This window comes from Gallus gallus, chromosome 19 (genome assembly GCF_016699485.2).
Source record: "Gallus gallus isolate bGalGal1 chromosome 19, bGalGal1.mat.broiler.GRCg7b, whole genome shotgun sequence".
Lineage (NCBI taxonomy): Eukaryota > Metazoa > Chordata > Aves > Galliformes > Phasianidae > Gallus > Gallus gallus.
In genome coordinates, this window is record NC_052550.1 from 134,818 (window position 1) to 151,311 (window position 16,494).

Sequence of the window (16,494 nt, forward strand, 5' to 3'; positions counted from 1 at the left end):
TGCGGGGACGGACACGGCGTCGGACGCGGCCCGGGCCCGACCTCTGCGCTCGGGCCCGGGCCTCGGCGCGCCCGCCCGCGGCCTACCCTCCCGGTCGAAGTCCTTCAGGAAGGCGCTCAGCTTCCTGCCGCGCGCGCCCGCGGCCGCCTTCCTGCGGGCAGGAGCCATGAGGGCCGAGGAACGGCGCGAGCGCACCGAGCCCCGCTCCTGCTCCCGCACGGCGCCACAGCACCGCCCGCGCCGCGTTCAACCGCCGCCCGACGCGCGCCTGCTGTCCAATCAGAGCTCCGCGAGCGGCGGCGCAGCCAATCGGCACCCGGCGCGGTGTGATGACGCACGGCGCGGCGACCGCCCCCGGGCCGCTGTGCTGCGCCTGGCCGAGGAGCGAGCGGCGGAGCCGGGCCTGAGCGAGCTGCTGCGGCGCGGGCCGCGCTGCCCGTCGTTGGCCGACGCGCTGGAGGGCCTGCGGGACGCGGAGCCTTACTACCGGCACCTGCACCGTCCCGGGGCGGGGCGGGGCGGGGCGGGGCGGGGCTCCCCGGCCAGGGCTGCGGCTGCGGCTGCGTGCAAGGAGGAGTTTTGGGAGGCCACTCAAAGATGTCAAATCGGGGATCCCAAACACTGTGCGCTGTGCTTCTGAGCGCTGCGTTGGCTTCCATCGCCCCGGTACGCTGAAGGAATAAGCGTGGCTTACAGTGGTAGTTCCGGAGGTCCGCGTACCCAGTCTTGGTACTGGCCGAGCTCCAGTCTGAACGGAAGCCCTTCAGAGCAACGTGGCATTAGGACTCATGGCATCATAGAATGGCCTGGGTTGAAAAGGCCCACCACGATCACCTAGTTCCAACCCCCTGCTATGTGCAGGGTCGCCAACCGCCAGCCCAGGCTGCCCAGAGCCACATCCAGCCGCATCCCCTGAATGCCTCCAGGGACGGGGCATCCACAACCTCCTTGGGCACCCTGCTCCAGTGCGTCACCACCCTCGGGGTGAAAAACTTCTTCCTCCTAATATCTAACCCAAACCTCCCCTGCCTCAGTTGAAAACCATTCCCCCTTGTCCTATCGCTACCCACCCTCGTAAGCAGCCGTTCCCCGTCCTGTTTATACGCTCCCTTCAGGTACTGGAAGGCCACAGTGAGGTCCCCCCGGAGCCTTCTCTCCTGCGAGCTCAACAGGCCCAGTTCCCTCAACCTTTCTTCATAGGAGAGGTGCTCCAGCCCTCTGCTCATCCTAGTGGTCCTGCTCTGGACCCGTTCCACGATCGCTTCTTGTGCTGGGGGCCCCAGGCCTGGGCGCAGTACTGCGGATGGGGCCTCGCAAGAGCCGAGTAGAGGGGGACAATCACCTCCCTCTCCCTGCTGGCCACCCCTTTCTTAGTGCAGCCCAGAGCACCGTTGGCCTTCCGGGCTGCAGGCGCGCACTGCTGGCTCACGTCCAGCTTCTCGTCCACCAGGACCCCCGGGTCCTTCTCCGCAGGGCTGCTCTCAAGGAGCTCTTCCCCCACTCTGAAGCGGGCATTCTTTTCTTATGGCGCTGACGCATGGGGGATCGCTCCGCCCAACTGCGCGCAAAAGAGCTTCAGCTGATGCGTGTCTCTTGTGTCGTGCATGTCAAGGTTTTCCCAGACGGCACGCACGTACTCAGTACTTTCCCTGACATCACTAACGTAGGGTTCTGCGTCCTTGCACGTGCTCGGTCTTTCTGTGGTGGCGGTCCTAATCGGTGCCTCCGACCTTCGATGGTCTTCCACGATCGCTCTCCTCCGCATTGGTGAGCACCAGGTCTAGTAATGCTTCGCCTCTGGCCGATCTGTCCGATACCCGGAGCAGGATGTTATCATCAACAGGCTGCAGCAGTCTCCTGGATTGCTTGCAGCTCACCTTGCTCTTTTCCCTGCATATAGCTGGGTGGTTGAAATCCTCCTTCCGGAGGAGAGCTTGGAGCATGACGGCCCTTGTAGCTGAAGCCAGGCGGCCTCATCAGCGGGCCGGGGTAGCGCTCTTCACCTCTGTCAGTACGGCGGTGGACGCACCGGCGAGGGCCGAGACCTGTGCCCCTTCGGGGGAATCCCCGGGGGCGTCTGGTGCATCCACTCGGGCAGATATGGCAAGAAAGCGAAAATCTACCTGATGGCGCTGGAAGGGCGGCACTGCCCGCGGCCGGCCTCCCTTTGCTATTTGCTTCGTTTCTTCTTCGCTTCAGCACGCGGGGCAGACATCAGGAATGCAAATGACTGATAAAGCAAGCATCAGCCGTTTCCAACGTTAGAAATGTTGTTAGAAAGAAAGGCTTCAGGAAGCGGTGGCGCATTCTCCCGTGGGCAGCGGTGAGGACAAAGGAGTGACAAGCAAGTATACATAAAGGTACATTTTATTAACGACTTACTCCTATCGCTAGCATCCAACAGTAAAATGGGCAAAAGCCCAACCCGAGGCACGAGGCAGGGAAATGGAATCAAAGGGAAACCGGCAGATGGTCGCTCTCTCTTCCCCTCCCCTTCCGTTCCAGGAAAGGAAACCAGGCCTTCCAGGCTTTGCTGTTTCACTCCACGATGAGAGGGGTTGTGTAGAGGGAATGCCGGATTCCAAACGTGGATGCAGGCGCCTGGGGCTTGATCAGCGTCACCTGGAAGGGCGAAAAGGAAAGGCAGGTCAGCGAGGGCCCTTCTCTCCTCTGCTGCCCTCGCTCCCTGCTGTCCCGCACCCCTTCCGATCCCAGACAGTCCCTGGTGCCTCTCCGGGCAGGGCTGAACGCCAGCGCAAAGCCGGTGCAGCTCCCTGCTGGAGCAGAGCTGGCTCGGGGAGGTGGGCTTACGGGCACCTCCTGTCTCGGAGAGGGCCGGGTGTGCAGCTGGGAGCTCGCAGCTAACTCTCTCTCCTATGCTGGGGGCATGCTGCTTGGAGCCCTTCTGAGCTGCGTCCCCCAGAAGAGCTTGGGAAGGACCAGCGCGTCCCATTGAAGGGAAAAGGAGCAGAGGGAGGAAAAGCTGCGTGCTGTGCTGTCCCTCCCTCCCTCCCTCTGCTCGCAGGTGGCACGAGGGCAGGGGGCAGGCCTGCTGTCCTGCACTTGGTCCCTGCGGCCAGGAGCTCTTGGGCTGGAGGAAGCCTCAGGGGAAGGGGGAGAGGCGTGAAGGCCGCGCTTGTGAAACAGAGGGGAAGAGCTGAGCAGCTGCCTTACCCGGCCTACGCTGTAGTCTGCCGGCCCGGGCTTCGCTGCTTTGCCCTCTCCAGCTTTTGGTCGGGCTGCCATCGTGTACGCGGGCGCCCTGGTCTTGTAGGCATCCACAGGCACTTTGGGGAGCGCCGCAGGACCCGGAGTCTGCAAGAGAGTCACGACCATACAGGGCTGGGGTCACATTCAAGGCTCTCTCTTTCCCCGGCAGTCTGCGTTAAGCAAAGTTGCAGCAGGCTTGGAAGCCCCTGTGGCACAGGGGGAGCAGCCCAGGTTCGGATGCTAACGCGGAAAAGAGGAGCGGCAGAGCTCACCTTGGCAAGGTCTTCGTCAAACCGACCTCGCTGGCTCCTTCCCCTCACAGAGTAGCAGGGGCTGGCCGATGTGTAGACTGTGTTGGGCCCCATCAGCCTGGGCAGCGTGTAGGTGCCAGGACCTGCAGGAGGAGCAGCAGAGAGCGTGTGCGCGAGGGGCTGGAGGAGACGGAAGCAGCAGAGAGGGGCAGCCTGCCCAGCCTGCTGGTGGGAGCAGGAGGGAGGTCTCGCCCCTCTGCCAGTTCCTCCCTCTACTCTGGCACTGGGCCAGCGCCAGCAGCTCCGAGCCTGAGCAGCCGCAGCCGCTGCGGGCCCAGAGGTGTTGGTCGTGCAAGAAAGCTTGCGGCCCCAGCGCCGCGTCCTGCCGCGCAGGCTGTGCAGTAGGCCCGCTGCTGGTGCTGAGCAGCAGCCCGTCCCTGCGGGATGCTCAGGCTGAAGGGTCTGCCTTTGCCAGGGTCAGCGTACCTGGAGGGTGGTCTGTCCGGAGGGGCTCCCGCCGGAAGGCCATGGACTGCACCGGTGGGCACTTGAAGACGTGCCTGTTGGCTGCCTCGGTGCGGTAGTCACCTGGGGCGGAAGAGAAGAGGAAGAAAGCCGTGAAGCGCCGGTCTTCTTCTTCTGCAACCGCACAGGCACTGTCCCGAGGAAAGGGTCTTCTCAAGAGCTGCAGAATTGCCGCTGGGGGACACAGGCAGCACGCGGGGACGCTCTTCTGTGCCCCGCCGCTATGCCCTGCCTTGCTGTCCCTCCCGTCAGCCCCCTGCCGCTTGTTCTTTTTGGACACGGGGTCCTTGTGCCCTCGGCCCGTGGCCCTGGGCAGCTGTCCTTCTCCGAGGGCGTTTATCGCTGCTCAGAGCGGTTTGCGTTCTCTCAAAAAAGACCTACAGCTCCATCAGGGCGCGAGCTGGCCCCGGGCAAACGCGCCGCCCGCTCGTCTTGTCTGGGTGAAGTGCTGCACAAGTGGTACTCACTTGGTCCGGGAGTGACGGTGGTCTTCGTCGCGGGTCGTCCCCGGAGCTGGGCGCCCGGAGCCACGTACTTCCCGTTCCTGGTGATGGCGGGCTCCACAAAGTAGCAGGGACCTGGCCCGCAGCTCCCTGCCGCAGGCGGTTTGGTCCCTCTAAACGTGTAGGCGGGGGCACGGGCTTTGGTGGGGCTGTGGCCCACATAACCTAGGAGGAAAAGCAGAAGAGAGCACACCCCTGTGCAGCTGCACGTCTCAAGCTCCGTTGGAACAGGCGCAGTTAGGCGCCGGGCCCTGGCCCCGACATTCCCTTCCCGCGTGACTTCTTCCTCCAAGAGCCCTGGAGGCGAGCTGTGCCGGGCCTCGGAGCGCACAAGAGTCAGTCCCTGAGTGCAAACGGCTGCGCGAGTGCCTTGCAAAGTCACCGCAAAAAGACAGCGGAGTTTTGGCCAGCACGCTGCCTGTACCCGCACCACGCGTGCAGGCACTCCACAGCGAGAGCCCCCTAAGGGTCAATTGTTCTGCAAGACCCCGTAACGCCTCTCTACAGCTGCAAAGCTGAGTCTGCGCTGGCCAGAAGCGGGCCCCTTTTTCCCCGGGCCACAAGGAGCAGCGCCAGCGGCACCGGCCTTCCTCGGCCAGGCCTGGCTCGCGGCTGCGCCAGGGAGCCAGGAGGCTCTGACAGAACGGGGAAAGGCTCGGGAGCTGCTCTGCCCCGCCATGTCCCCGGTGCGCCTCACGCCCTGGGGATGGTGGCTGTACCTGTTGTCCCCGGGATGGAGTACTGGGGCCCGGGGCTGGGGAACTGGGCCGAGATGAGGCCGCGTGGGCGATGAGGTCTCCAGGTCCCCACCCAGGCTCCGTCCATGCTGGCAGGCATGTGCCTCCAAACCTAAAGGCAAGAACAGAGGAGTTACTGACGGGCTGCCCCAACAGAGGCCGCAGGTGAGCTTTGCTTCCCGCCCCCCGCGTCTCCTCTGCTCAGCCGCAAGCTGTCCGCCACGTGGCTTGCAGCTCCTGAGCCGGAAGGGCCGGCAGCAGTTTCTCCCGCTCACTGCCAGTCCTGCCAGTCTCGTGCTGCATGCCCCTCGCGCACACCGGAGCTCAGCCCGCACCCTGCAGCTGGGCTCTGCAGCCTGACGTGTGCAGGAGCTCTCCCTCACCTCTCTGAGCCTTGGAGGACGAGCGCGATGAGGCTGAGCTAGTCTGCTGCTGGGGCTGCTCTCAGGCACAGGGCACGGCGAGCGGCTGCGGGCAGCACAGCTCACAAATGAGGCGCCTGGAGCCAGCGGCCAGCTGTCCTTGGGGAGGGCCCGGCGTCGTCATGGCAATGCATTGTGACAGCACACGGGCTCCGGGTGATGTCATCTGTGCTGTGACATCTCCTGGCTGGCCTGGAGCCACGCCCGCCACGCCTTTTCGGCCTCGCACCCCAACCAGTACAAAGCCGTAGCGCACGCTGCCGACACCTGCAGATGGACTGAGCTCTCACTTCTAGCCACGTGCCGCCCGGGGCTCCTGAGGCTCGGTCAGCGTCACCTGCAAGGGAGAGATTACGTTACTTCGAACCTACTGGAACATTTCTGAGAATGACACTCTGTTCTTTGAAGCTCTGTGTGTATGTATACATATAAAAATAAATATACGAGAGCCCTAAAAGCACAGCTGGGACACCCGTCTGCTGTTCGTATACAACGCGGCACAGTTTGAGCCTCAGAAGTTACTTCAAAGTCCCGAGGGTGCTAATGCTTTCATTCCCTCCACTGCCTTCTTCCCAGGGAATCTGTCAATGGGCAGAGAGATGTTTTCACGGGTTCCCTCCTCCCACCCTTCTCCTTTTCTCCCCCTCAAAGTTTCTGGAACGTTCAAACCAACAGAATCCCGTTGTTCACATTGTCCGTGAAATTAAGCAGGCCTGGCAAGCCAGGCAAGGAGCAGCGCGAGCACGCAAGCCCTGCGGGGGACACCACAGGATCTCCTCCTGCTAAGTCTTAACGCAGCAGCTGCGTGCGTAACCCGCGCTATCGCAGCAGCGCTCCTCTCCTGCGGATACACAAAGCCTTCGGCTCGTCTCCTACACGAACACACAAGGCAAGAGGGAAAGGTTCCCATTTGTGCTGGATACCTACCGTCACCGCCTCCTCCACGACTTTCTGGCTTCCCCCTTTAGCTACAAAGAAGATATTTCCTTTGGAAGCGTCACTCCGGCACGTCGCCGGGACAGCTCCCGCAACACACGCAGGTGCGCCGTAACGCCGCCGCAGCAGCGGGCAGCGCACAGCAGGCGTTCCGGCGGCGAGCGAGCGGCCCCGGGCAGAGGGGGCGGCGCACCCGCCCGCGCCCACCCGCGTCCTGCTCGCGCGAGCCCCGCGCGCCGCGTCCCACCGCTCCTCAGCGACGGCCTCCGAGCGCCGCTTCAGGGGAAGCCCGCCCCGCCCGCGCCCGCGCCCGCGCCCGCGCCCCCCGCCGGTACCGAAGAACTCCAGCCAGTTCATCTCGCGGAGCGCCGCGGGCAGCCGGAGGAGCTCCACGTCGTACAGGTTCTCCATCTCCTTGACCAGGCGCTCCCCGTTCGTCCGCAGCTGCTCGACCCGGCTCCTCACTGCGGGGACGGACGCGGCGTCGGACGCGGCCCGGGCCCGACCTCTGCGCTCGGGCCCGGGCCTCGGCGCGCCCGCCCGCGGCCTACCCTCCCGGTCGAAGTCCTTCAGGAAGGCGCTCAGCTTCCTGCCGCGCGCGCCCGCGGCCGCCTTCCTGCGGGCAGGAGCCATGAGGGCCGAGGAACGGCGCGAGCGCACCGAGCCCCGCTCCTGCTCCCGCACGGCGCCACAGCACCGCCCGCGCCGCGTTCAACCGCCGCCCGACGCGCGCCTGCTGTCCAATCAGAGCTCCGCGAGCGGCGGCGCAGCCAATCGGCACCCGGCGCGGTGTGATGACGCACGGCGCGGCGACCGCCCCCGGGCCGCTGTGCTGCGCCTGGCCGAGGAGCGAGCGGCGGAGCCGGGCCTGAGCGAGCTGCTGCGGCGCGGGCCGCGCTGCCCGTCGTTGGCCGACGCGCTGGAGGGCCTGCGGGACGCGGAGCCTTACTACCGGCACCTGCACCGTCCCGGGGCGGGGCGGGGCGGGGCGGGGCTCCCCGGCCAGGGCTGCGGCTGCGGCTGCGTGCAAGGAGGAGTTTTGGGAGGCCACTCAAAGATGTCAAATCGGGGATCCCAAACACTGTGCGCTGTGCTTCTGAGCGCTGCGTTGGCTTCCATCGCCCCGGTACGCTGAAGGAATAAGCGTGGCTTACAGTGGTAGTTCCGGAGGTCCGCGTACCCAGTCTTGGTACTGGCCGAGCTCCAGTCTGAACGGAAGCCCTTCAGAGCAACGTGGCATTAGGACTCATGGCATCATAGAATGGCCTGGGTTGAAAAGGCCCACCACGATCACCTAGTTCCAACCCCCTGCTATGTGCAGGGTCGCCAACCGCCAGCCCAGGCTGCCCAGAGCCACATCCAGCCGCATCCCCTGAATGCCTCCAGGGACGGGGCATCCACAACCTCCTTGGGCACCCTGCTCCAGTGCGTCACCACCCTCGGGGTGAAAAACTTCTTCCTCCTAATATCTAACCCAAACCTCCCCTGCCTCAGTTGAAAACCATTCCCCCTTGTCCTATCGCTACCCACCCTCGTAAGCAGCCGTTCCCCGTCCTGTTTATACGCTCCCTTCAGGTATTGGAAGGCCACAGTGAGGTCCCCCCGGAGCCTTCTCTCCTGCGAGCTCAACAGGCCCAGTTCCCTCAACCTTTCTTCATAGGAGAGGTGCTCCAGCCCTCTGCTCATCCTAGTGGTCCTGCTCTGGACCCGTTCCACGATCGCTTCTTGTGCTGGGGGCCCCAGGCCTGGGCGCAGTACTGCGGATGGGGCCTCGCAAGAGCCGAGTAGAGGGGGACAATCACCTCCCTCTCCCTGCTGGCCACCCCTTTCTTAGTGCAGCCCAGAGCACCGTTGGCCTTCCGGGCTGCAGGCGCGCACTGCTGGCTCACGTCCAGCTTCTCGTCCACCAGGACCCCCGGGTCCTTCTCCGCAGGGCTGCTCTCAAGGAGCTCTTCCCCCACTCTGAAGCGGGCATTCTTTTCTTATGGCGCTGACGCATGGGGGATCGCTCCGCCCAACTGCGCGCAAAAGAGCTTCAGCTGATGCGTGTCTCTTGTGTCGTGCATGTCAAGGTTTTCCCAGACGGCACGCACGTACTCAGTACTTTCCCTGACATCACTAACGTAGGGTTCTGCGTCCTTGCACGTGCTCGGTCTTTCTGTGGTGGCGGTCCTAATCGGTGCCTCCGACCTTCGATGGTCTTCCACGATCGCTCTCCTCCGCATTGGTGAGCACCAGGTCTAGTAATGCTTCGCCTCTGGCCGATCTGTCCGATACCCGGAGCAGGATGTTATCATCAACAGGCTGCAGCAGTCTCCTGGATTGCTTGCAGCTCACCTTGCTCTTTTCCCTGCATATAGCTGGGTGGTTGAAATCCTCCTTCCGGAGGAGAGCTTGGAGCATGACGGCCCTTGTAGCTGAAGCCAGGCGGCCTCATCAGCGGGCCGGGGTAGCGCTCTTCACCTCTGTCAGTACGGCGGTGGACGCACCGGCGAGGGCCGAGACCTGTGCCCCTTCGGGGGAATCCCCGGGGGCGTCTGGTGCATCCACTCGGGCAGATATGGCAAGAAAGCGAAAATCTACCTGATGGCGCTGGAAGGGCGGCACTGCCCGCGGCCGGCCTCCCTTTGCTATTTGCTTCGTTTCTTCTTCGCTTCAGCACGCGGGGCAGACATCAGGAATGCAAATGACTGATAAAGCAAGCATCAGCCGTTTCCAACGTTAGAAATGTTGTTAGAAAGAAAGGCTTCAGGAAGCGGTGGCGCATTCTCCCGTGGGCAGCGGTGAGGACAAAGGAGTGACAAGCAAGTATACATAAAGGTACATTTTATTAACGACTTACTCCTATCGCTAGGCATCCAACAGTAAAATGGGCAAAAGCCCAACCCGAGGCACGAGGCAGGGAAATGGAATCAAAGGGAAACCGGCAGATGGTCGCTCTCTCTTCCCCTCCCCTTCCGTTCCAGGAAAGGAAACCAGGCCTTCCAGGCTTTGCTGTTTCACTCCACGATGAGAGGGGTTGTGTAGAGGGAATGCCGGATTCCAAACGTGGATGCAGGCGCCTGGGGCTTGATCAGCGTCACCTGGAAGGGCGAAAAGGAAAGGCAGGTCAGCGAGGGCCCTTCTCTCCTCTGCTGCCCTCGCTCCCTGCTGTCCCGCACCCCTTCCGATCCCAGACAGTCCCTGGTGCCTCTCCGGGCAGGGCTGAACGCCAGCGCAAAGCCGGTGCAGCTCCCTGCTGGAGCAGAGCTGGCTCGGGGAGGTGGGCTTACGGGCACCTCCTGTCTCGGAGAGGGCCGGGTGTGCAGCTGGGAGCTCGCAGCTAACTCTCTCTCCTATGCTGGGGGCATGCTGCTTGGAGCCCTTCTGAGCTGCGTCCCCCAGAAGAGCTTGGGAAGGACCAGCGCGTCCCATTGAAGGGAAAAGGAGCAGAGGGAGGAAAAGCTGCGTGCTGTGCTGTCCCTCCCTCCCTCCCTCTGCTCGCAGGTGGCACGAGGGCAGGGGGCAGGCCTGCTGTCCTGCACTTGGTCCCTGCGGCCAGGAGCTCTTGGGCTGGAGGAAGCCTCAGGGGAAGGGGGAGAGGCGTGAAGGCCGCGCTTGTGAAACAGAGGGGAAGAGCTGAGCAGCTGCCTTACCCGGCCTACGCTGTAGTCTGCCGGCCCGGGCTTCGCTGCTTTGCCCTCTCCAGCTTTTGGTCGGGCTGCCATCGTGTACGCGGGCGCCCTGGTCTTGTAGGCATCCACAGGCACTTTGGGGAGCGCCGCAGGACCCGGAGTCTGCAAGAGAGTCACGACCATACAGGGCTGGGGTCACATTCAAGGCTCTCTCTTTCCCCGGCAGTCTGCGTTAAGCAAAGTTGCAGCAGGCTTGGAAGCCCCTGTGGCACAGGGGGAGCAGCCCAGGTTCGGATGCTAACGCGGAAAAGAGGAGCGGCAGAGCTCACCTTGGCAAGGTCTTCGTCAAACCGACCTCGCTGGCTCCTTCCCCTCACAGAGTAGCAGGGGCTGGCCGATGTGTAGACTGTGTTGGGCCCCATCAGCCTGGGCAGCGTGTAGGTGCCAGGACCTGCAGGAGGAGCAGCAGAGAGCGTGTGCGCGAGGGGCTGGAGGAGACGGAAGCAGCAGAGAGGGGCAGCCTGCCCAGCCTGCTGGTGGGAGCCGGAGGGAGGTCTCGCCCCTCTGCCAGTTCCTCCCTCTACTCTGGCACTGGGCCAGCGCCAGCAGCTCCGAGCCTGAGCAGCCGCAGCCGCTGCGGGCCCAGAGGTGTTGGTCGTGCAAGAAAGCTTGCGGCCCCAGCGCCGCGTCCTGCCGCGCAGGCTGTGCAGTAGGCCCGCTGCTGGTGCTGAGCAGCAGCCCGTCCCTGCGGGATGCTCAGGCTGAAGGGTCTGCCTTTGCCAGGGTCAGCGTACCTGGAGGGTGGTCTGTCCGGAGGGGCTCCCGCCGGAAGGCCATGGACTGCACCGGTGGGCACTTGAAGACGTGCCTGTTGGCTGCCTCGGTGCGGTAGTCACCTGGGGCGGAAGAGAAGAGGAAGAAAGCCGTGAAGCGCCGGTCTTCTTCTTCTGCAACCGCACAGGCACTGTCCCGAGGAAAGGGTCTTCTCAAGAGCTGCAGAATTGCCGCTGGGGGACACAGGCAGCACGCGGGGACGCTCTTCTGTGCCCCGCCGCTATGCCCTGCCTTGCTGTCCCTCCCGTCAGCCCCCTGCCGCTTGTTCTTTTTGGACACGGGGTCCTTGTGCCCTCGGCCCGTGGCCCTGGGCAGCTGTCCTTCTCCGAGGGCGTTTATCGCTGCTCAGAGCGGTTTGCGTTCTCTCAAAAAAGACCTACAGCTCCATCAGGGCGCGAGCTGGCCCCGGGCAAACGCGCCGCCCGCTCGTCTTGTCTGGGTGAAGTGCTGCACAAGTGGTACTCACTTGGTCCGGGAGTGACGGTGGTCTTCGTCGCGGGTCGTCCCCGGAGCTGGGCGCCCGGAGCCACGTACTTCCCGTTCCTGGTGATGGCGGGCTCCACAAAGTAGCAGGGACCTGGCCCGCAGCTCCCTGCCGCAGGCGGTTTGGTCCCTCTAAACGTGTAGGCGGGGGCACGGGCTTTGGTGGGGCTGTGGCCCACATAACCTAGGAGGAAAAGCAGAAGAGAGCACACCCCTGTGCAGCTGCACGTCTCAAGCTCCGTTGGAACAGGCGCAGTTAGGCGCCGGGCCCTGGCCCCGACATTCCCTTCCCGCGTGACTTCTTCCTCCAAGAGCCCTGGAGGCGAGCTGTGCCGGGCCTCGGAGCGCACAAGAGTCAGTCCCTGAGTGCAAACGGCTGCGCGAGTGCCTTGCAAAGTCACCGCAAAAAGACAGCGGAGTTTTGGCCAGCACGCTGCCTGTACCCGCACCACGCGTGCAGGCACTCCACAGCGAGAGCCCCCTAAGGGTCAATTGTTCTGCAAGACCCCGTAACGCCTCTCTACAGCTGCAAAGCTGAGTCTGCGCTGGCCAGAAGCGGGCCCCTTTTTCCCCGGGCCACAAGGAGCAGCGCCAGCGGCACCGGCCTTCCTCGGCCAGGCCTGGCTCGCGGCTGCGCCAGGGAGCCAGGAGGCTCTGACAGAACGGGGAAAGGCTCGGGAGCTGCTCTGCCCCGCCATGTCCCCGGTGCGCCTCACGCCCTGGGGATGGTGGCTGTACCTGTTGTCCCCGGGATGGAGTACTGGGGCCCGGGGCTGGGGAACTGGGCCGAGATGAGGCCGCGTGGGCGATGAGGTCTCCAGGTCCCCACCCAGGCTCCGTCCATGCTGGCAGGCATGTGCCTCCAAACCTAAAGGCAAGAACAGAGGAGTTACTGACGGGCTGCCCCAACAGAGGCCGCAGGTGAGCTTTGCTTCCCGCCCCCCGCGTCTCCTCTGCTCAGCCGCAAGCTGTCCGCCACAGTGGCTTGCAGCTCCTGAGCCGGAAGGGCCGGCAGCAGTTTCTCCCGCTCACTGCCAGTCCTGCCAGTCTCGTGCTGCATGCCCCTCGCGCACACCGGAGCTCAGCCCGCACCCTGCAGCTGGGCTCTGCAGCCTGACGTGTGCAGGAGCTCTCCCTCACCTCTCTGAGCCTTGGAGGACGAGCGCGATGAGGCTGAGCTAGTCTGCTGCTGGGGCTGCTCTCAGGCACAGGGCACGGCGAGCGGCTGCGGGCAGCACAGCTCACAAATGAGGCGCCTGGAGCCAGCGGCCAGCTGTCCTTGGGGAGGGCCCGGCGTCGTCATGGCAATGCATTGTGACAGCACACGGGCTCCGGGTGATGTCATCTGTGCTGTGACATCTCCTGGCTGGCCTGGAGCCACGCCCGCCACGCCTTTTCGGCCTCGCACCCCAACCAGTACAAAGCCGTAGCGCACGCTGCCGACACCTGCAGATGGACTGAGCTCTCACTTCTAGCCACGTGCCGCCCGGGGCTCCTGAGGCTCGGTCAGCGTCACCTGCAAGGGAGAGATTACGTTACTTCGAACCTACTGGAACATTTCTGAGAATGACACTCTGTTCTTTGGAGCTCTGTGTGTATATGTATATATAAAAATAAATATACGAGAGCCCTAAAAGCACAGCTGGGACACCCGTCTGGTGTTCGTATACAACGCGGCACAGTTTGAGCCTCAGAAGTTACTTCAAAGTCCCGAGGGTGCTAATGCTTTCATTCCCTCCACTGCCTTCTTCCCAGGGAATCTGTCAATGGGCAGAGAGATGTTTTCACGGGTTCCCTCCTCCCACCCTTCTCCTTTTCTCCCCCTCAAAGTTTCTGGAACGTTCAAACCAACAGAATCCCGTTGTTCACATTGCCACGTCTTCAGAACGTGCTTTTCACTATCAGTATCGGTCGGGGATCTTCCCCAAAGCTGCGTAACGTTGAGAGGCAGAGGGTGTGGAGGAACTCAGGAGAAAACTTAGAGAAGTGGACGCTCCCGGTGTCACGGAACTCCCCTCCCAAACTCCCGCAGAACCCTGAAAGCTCAGGCAGCTATTGAGGAGAGGAAGCTTGCGGCCCCAGCAGGCCTACCTACGGAGGCACCGATTATTTGGGGCCTGGCTTAAGAGCACATGAGGGAGTTTGAGGAGCTGCTTCGTAAACGATCAGCACTGAAGCGCAGCTCCTTTTAGCACCCTGACTACCAGTTCAAAGTGGACGTTTAAAGGAAAGGTCCCCTCCACGCGACGTGCTTCTGATGCTACTTGCAGTAAGCGGCTGGTGGTGATTCCACCACGGGCTCAGAGGGGAAACCCCGATCATCCAGCAATTCTGGAAGGGATCTGGGAGGTCTCTTCCAACCTTAGCGAGCCCGTGAAATTAAGCAGGCCTGGCAAGCCAGGCAAGGAGCAGCGCGAGCACGCAAGCCCTGCGGGGGACACCACAGGATCTCCTCCTGCTAAGTCTTAACGCAGCAGCTGCGTGCGTAACCCGCGCTATCGCAGCAGCGCTCCTCTCCTGCGGATGCACAAAGCCTTCGGCTCGTCTCCTACACGAACACACAAGGCAAGAGGGAAAGGTTCCCATTTGTGCTGGATACCTACCGTCACCGCCTCCTCCACGACTTTCTGGCTTCCCCCTTTAGCTACAAAGAAGATATTTCCTTTGGAAGCGTCACTCCGGCACGTCGCCGGGACAGCTCCCGCAACACACGCAGGTGCGCCGTAACGCCGCCGCAGCAGCGGGCAGCGCACAGCAGGCGTTCCGGCGGCGAGCGAGCGGCCCCGGGCAGAGGGGGCGGCGCACCCGCCCGCGCCCACCCGCGTCCTGCTCGCGCGAGCCCCGCGCGCCGCGTCCCACCGCTCCTCAGCGACGGCCTCCGAGCGCCGCTTCAGGGGAAGCCCGCCCCGCCCGTCGCCCGCGCCCCCCGCCGGTACCGAAGAACTCCAGCCAGTTCATCTCGCGGAGCGCCGCGGGCAGCCGGAGGAGCTCCACGTCGTACAGGTTCTCCATCTCCTTGACCAGGCGCTCCCCGTTCGTCCGCAGCTGCTCGACCCGGCTCCTCACTGCGGGGACGGACACGGCGTCGGACGCGGCCCGGGCCTCGGCGCGCCCGCCCGCGGCCTACCCTCCCGGTCGAAGTCCTTCAGGAAGGCGCTCAGCTTCCTGCCGCGCGCGCCCGCGGCCGCCTTCCTGCGGGCAGGAGCCATGAGGGCCGAGGAACGGCGCGAGCGCACCGAGCCCCGCTCCTGCTCCCGCACGGCGCCACAGCACCGCCCGCGCCGCGTTCAACCGCCGCCCGACGCGCGCCTGCTGTCCAATCAGAGCTCCGCGAGCGGCGGCGCAGCCAATCGGCACCCGGCGCGGTGTGATGACGCACGGCGCGGCGACCGCCCCCGGGCCGCTGTGCTGCGCCTGGCCGAGGAGCGAGCGGCGGAGCCGGGCCTGAGCGAGCTGCTGCGGCGCGGGCCGCGCTGCCCGTCGTTGGCCGACGCGCTGGAGGGCCTGCGGGACGCGGAGCCTTACTACCGGCACCTGCACCGTCCCGGGGCGGGGCGGGGCGGGGCGGGGCTCCCCGGCCAGGGCTGCGGCTGCGGCTGCGTGCAAGGAGGAGTTTTGGGAGGCCACTCAAAGATGTCAAATCGGGGATTCCAAACACTGTGCGCTGTGCTTCTGAGCGCTGCGTTGGCTTCCATCGCCCCGGTACGCTGAAGGAATAAGCGTGGCTTACAGTGGTAGTTCCGGAGGTCCGCGTACCCAGTCTTGGTACTGGCCGAGCTCCAGTCTGAACGGAAGCCCTTCAGAGCAACGTGGCATTAGGACTCATGGCATCATAGAATGGCCTGGGTTGAAAAGGCCCACCACGATCACCTAGTTCCAACCCCCTGCTATGTGCAGGGTCGCCAACCGCCAGCCCAGGCTGCCCAGAGCCACATCCAGCCGCATCCCCTGAATGCCTCCAGGGACGGGGCATCCACAACCTCCTTGGGCACCCTGCTCCAGTGCGTCACCACCCTCGGGGTGAAAAACTTCTTCCTCCTCATATCTAACCTAAACCTCCCCTGCCTCAGTTGAAAACCATTCCCCCTTGTCCTATCGCTACCCACCCTCGTAAGCAGCCGTTCCCCGTCCTGTTTATACGCTCCCTTCAAGTATTGGAAGGCCACAGTGAGGTCCCCCCGGAGCCTTCTCTCCTGCGAGCTCAACAGGCCCAGTTCCCTCAACCTTTCTTCATAGGAGAGGTGCTCCAGCCCTCTGCTCATCCTAGTGGTCCTGCTCTGGACCCGTTCCACGATCGCTTCTTGTGCTGGGGGCCCCAGGCCTGGGCGCAGTACTGCGGATGGGGCCTCGCAAGAGCCGAGTAGAGGGGGACAATCACCTCCCTCTCCCTGCTGGCCACCCCTTTCTTAGTGCAGCCCAGAGCACCGTTGGCCTTCCGGGCTGCAGGCGCGCACTGCTGGCTCACGTCCAGCTTCTCGTCCACCAGGACCCCCGGGTCCTTCTCCGCAGGGCTGCTCTCAAGGAGCTCTTCCCCCACTCTGAAGCGGGCATTCTTTTCTTATGGCGCTGACGCATGGGGGATCGCTCCGCCCAACTGCGCGCAAAAGAGCTTCAGCTGATGCGTGTCTCTTGTGTCGTGCATGTCAAGGTTTTCCCAGACGGCACGCACGTACTCAGTACTTTCCCTGACATCACTAACGTAGGGTTCTGCGTCCTTGCACGTGCTCGGTCTTTCTGTGGTGGCGGTCCTAATCGGTGCCTCCGACCTTCGATGGTCTTCCACGATCGCTCTCCTCCGCATTGGTGAGCACCAGGTCTAGTAATGCTTCGCCTCTGGCCGATCTGTCCGATACCCGGAGCAGGATGTTATCATCAACAGGCTGCAGCAGTCTCCTGGATTGCTTGCAGCTCACCTTGCTCTTTTCCCTGCATATAGCTGGGTGGTTGAAATCCTCCTTCCGGAGGAGAGCTTGGAGCAT

General features: G+C 63.7%; 2 protein-coding genes and 1 long non-coding RNA gene across 13 annotated transcripts; 1 reads left to right on the forward strand and 2 right to left on the reverse strand.

Annotated features, from left to right (window-relative positions):
- Positions 1-2,349: 2,349 nt before the first annotated feature.
- LOC121107221 (outer dense fiber protein 3-like) lies at positions 2,350-7,286 on the reverse strand. 6 transcript variants are annotated; one of them, XM_046902501.1, is made up of 9 exons: positions 7,136-7,286; positions 6,920-7,048; positions 5,610-6,616; positions 5,209-5,338; positions 4,454-4,654; positions 3,948-4,049; positions 3,483-3,604; positions 3,175-3,315; positions 2,350-2,622 (listed from the first exon to the last, which is right to left on the reverse strand). In XM_046902501.1, exons 4-9 carry the CDS (start codon positions 5,324-5,326, stop codon positions 2,539-2,541), a joined length of 768 nt encoding a protein of 255 aa, XP_046758457.1. In that variant the 5' UTR covers positions 5,327-5,338; positions 5,610-6,616; positions 6,920-7,048; positions 7,136-7,286; the 3' UTR covers positions 2,350-2,538. The 6 variants fall into 6 exon arrangements, with proteins under 6 accessions (XP_046758457.1, XP_040506214.1, XP_040506213.1 ...); XM_040650280.2 differs by lacking the exon at positions 7,136-7,286 and having other exon boundaries at positions 5,610-5,985; positions 6,576-6,616; positions 6,920-7,049; XM_040650279.2 differs by lacking the exon at positions 7,136-7,286 and having other exon boundaries at positions 5,610-6,489; positions 6,576-6,616; positions 6,920-7,049.
- Positions 7,287-8,194: 908 nt separating this feature from the next.
- On the forward strand, positions 8,195-13,125 carry LOC121107234. 2 transcript variants are annotated; one of them, XR_005840958.1, is made up of 3 exons: positions 8,195-9,404; positions 10,425-12,436; positions 12,507-13,125. It is a non-coding gene; the product is annotated as an uncharacterized LOC121107234 (long non-coding RNA). The 2 variants fall into 2 exon arrangements; XR_005840959.1 differs by having other exon boundaries at positions 12,554-13,125.
- LOC121107216 (outer dense fiber protein 3-like) lies at positions 9,582-14,793 on the reverse strand. Of its 5 annotated transcripts, none has more exons than XM_046902503.1 (9): positions 14,643-14,793; positions 14,452-14,580; positions 12,656-14,159; positions 12,254-12,383; positions 11,499-11,699; positions 10,993-11,094; positions 10,528-10,649; positions 10,220-10,360; positions 9,582-9,667 (listed from the first exon to the last, which is right to left on the reverse strand). In XM_046902503.1, the coding sequence occupies exons 4-9, from the start codon at positions 12,369-12,371 to the stop codon at positions 9,584-9,586; spliced, it is 768 nt and encodes a 255-aa protein (XP_046758459.1). In that variant the 5' UTR covers positions 12,372-12,383; positions 12,656-14,159; positions 14,452-14,580; positions 14,643-14,793; the 3' UTR covers positions 9,582-9,583. The 5 variants fall into 5 exon arrangements, with proteins under 5 accessions (XP_046758459.1, XP_046758458.1, XP_046758461.1 ...); XM_046902502.1 differs by lacking the exon at positions 14,643-14,793 and having other exon boundaries at positions 12,656-13,031; positions 14,119-14,159; positions 14,452-14,581; XM_046902505.1 differs by lacking the exon at positions 14,643-14,793 and having other exon boundaries at positions 12,656-14,032; positions 14,119-14,159; positions 14,452-14,581.
- Positions 14,794-16,494: the final 1,701 nt, after the last annotated feature.

Excerpts from the sequence above, each read along its gene's own strand:
- LOC121107221 (XM_046902501.1), bottom strand. The coding sequence starts at position 5,326 with ATGCCTGCCAGCATGGACGGAGCCTGGGTGGGGACCTGGAGACCTCAT. Across the intron at positions 4,655-5,208 it reads CTCCATCCCGGGGACAACAG|GTTATGTGGGCCACAGCCCC; the intron begins GTACAGCCACCA and ends TTTTCCTCCTAG. Across the intron at positions 3,316-3,482 it reads TTGACGAAGACCTTGCCAAG|ACTCCGGGTCCTGCGGCGCT; the intron begins GTGAGCTCTGCC and ends ACTCTCTTGCAG.
- LOC121107216 (XM_046902503.1), bottom strand. The coding sequence starts at position 12,371 with ATGCCTGCCAGCATGGACGGAGCCTGGGTGGGGACCTGGAGACCTCAT. Across the intron at positions 10,650-10,992 it reads CCGGACAGACCACCCTCCAG|GTCCTGGCACCTACACGCTG; the intron begins GTACGCTGACCC and ends CTCCTCCTGCAG. Across the intron at positions 10,361-10,527 it reads TTGACGAAGACCTTGCCAAG|ACTCCGGGTCCTGCGGCGCT; the intron begins GTGAGCTCTGCC and ends ACTCTCTTGCAG.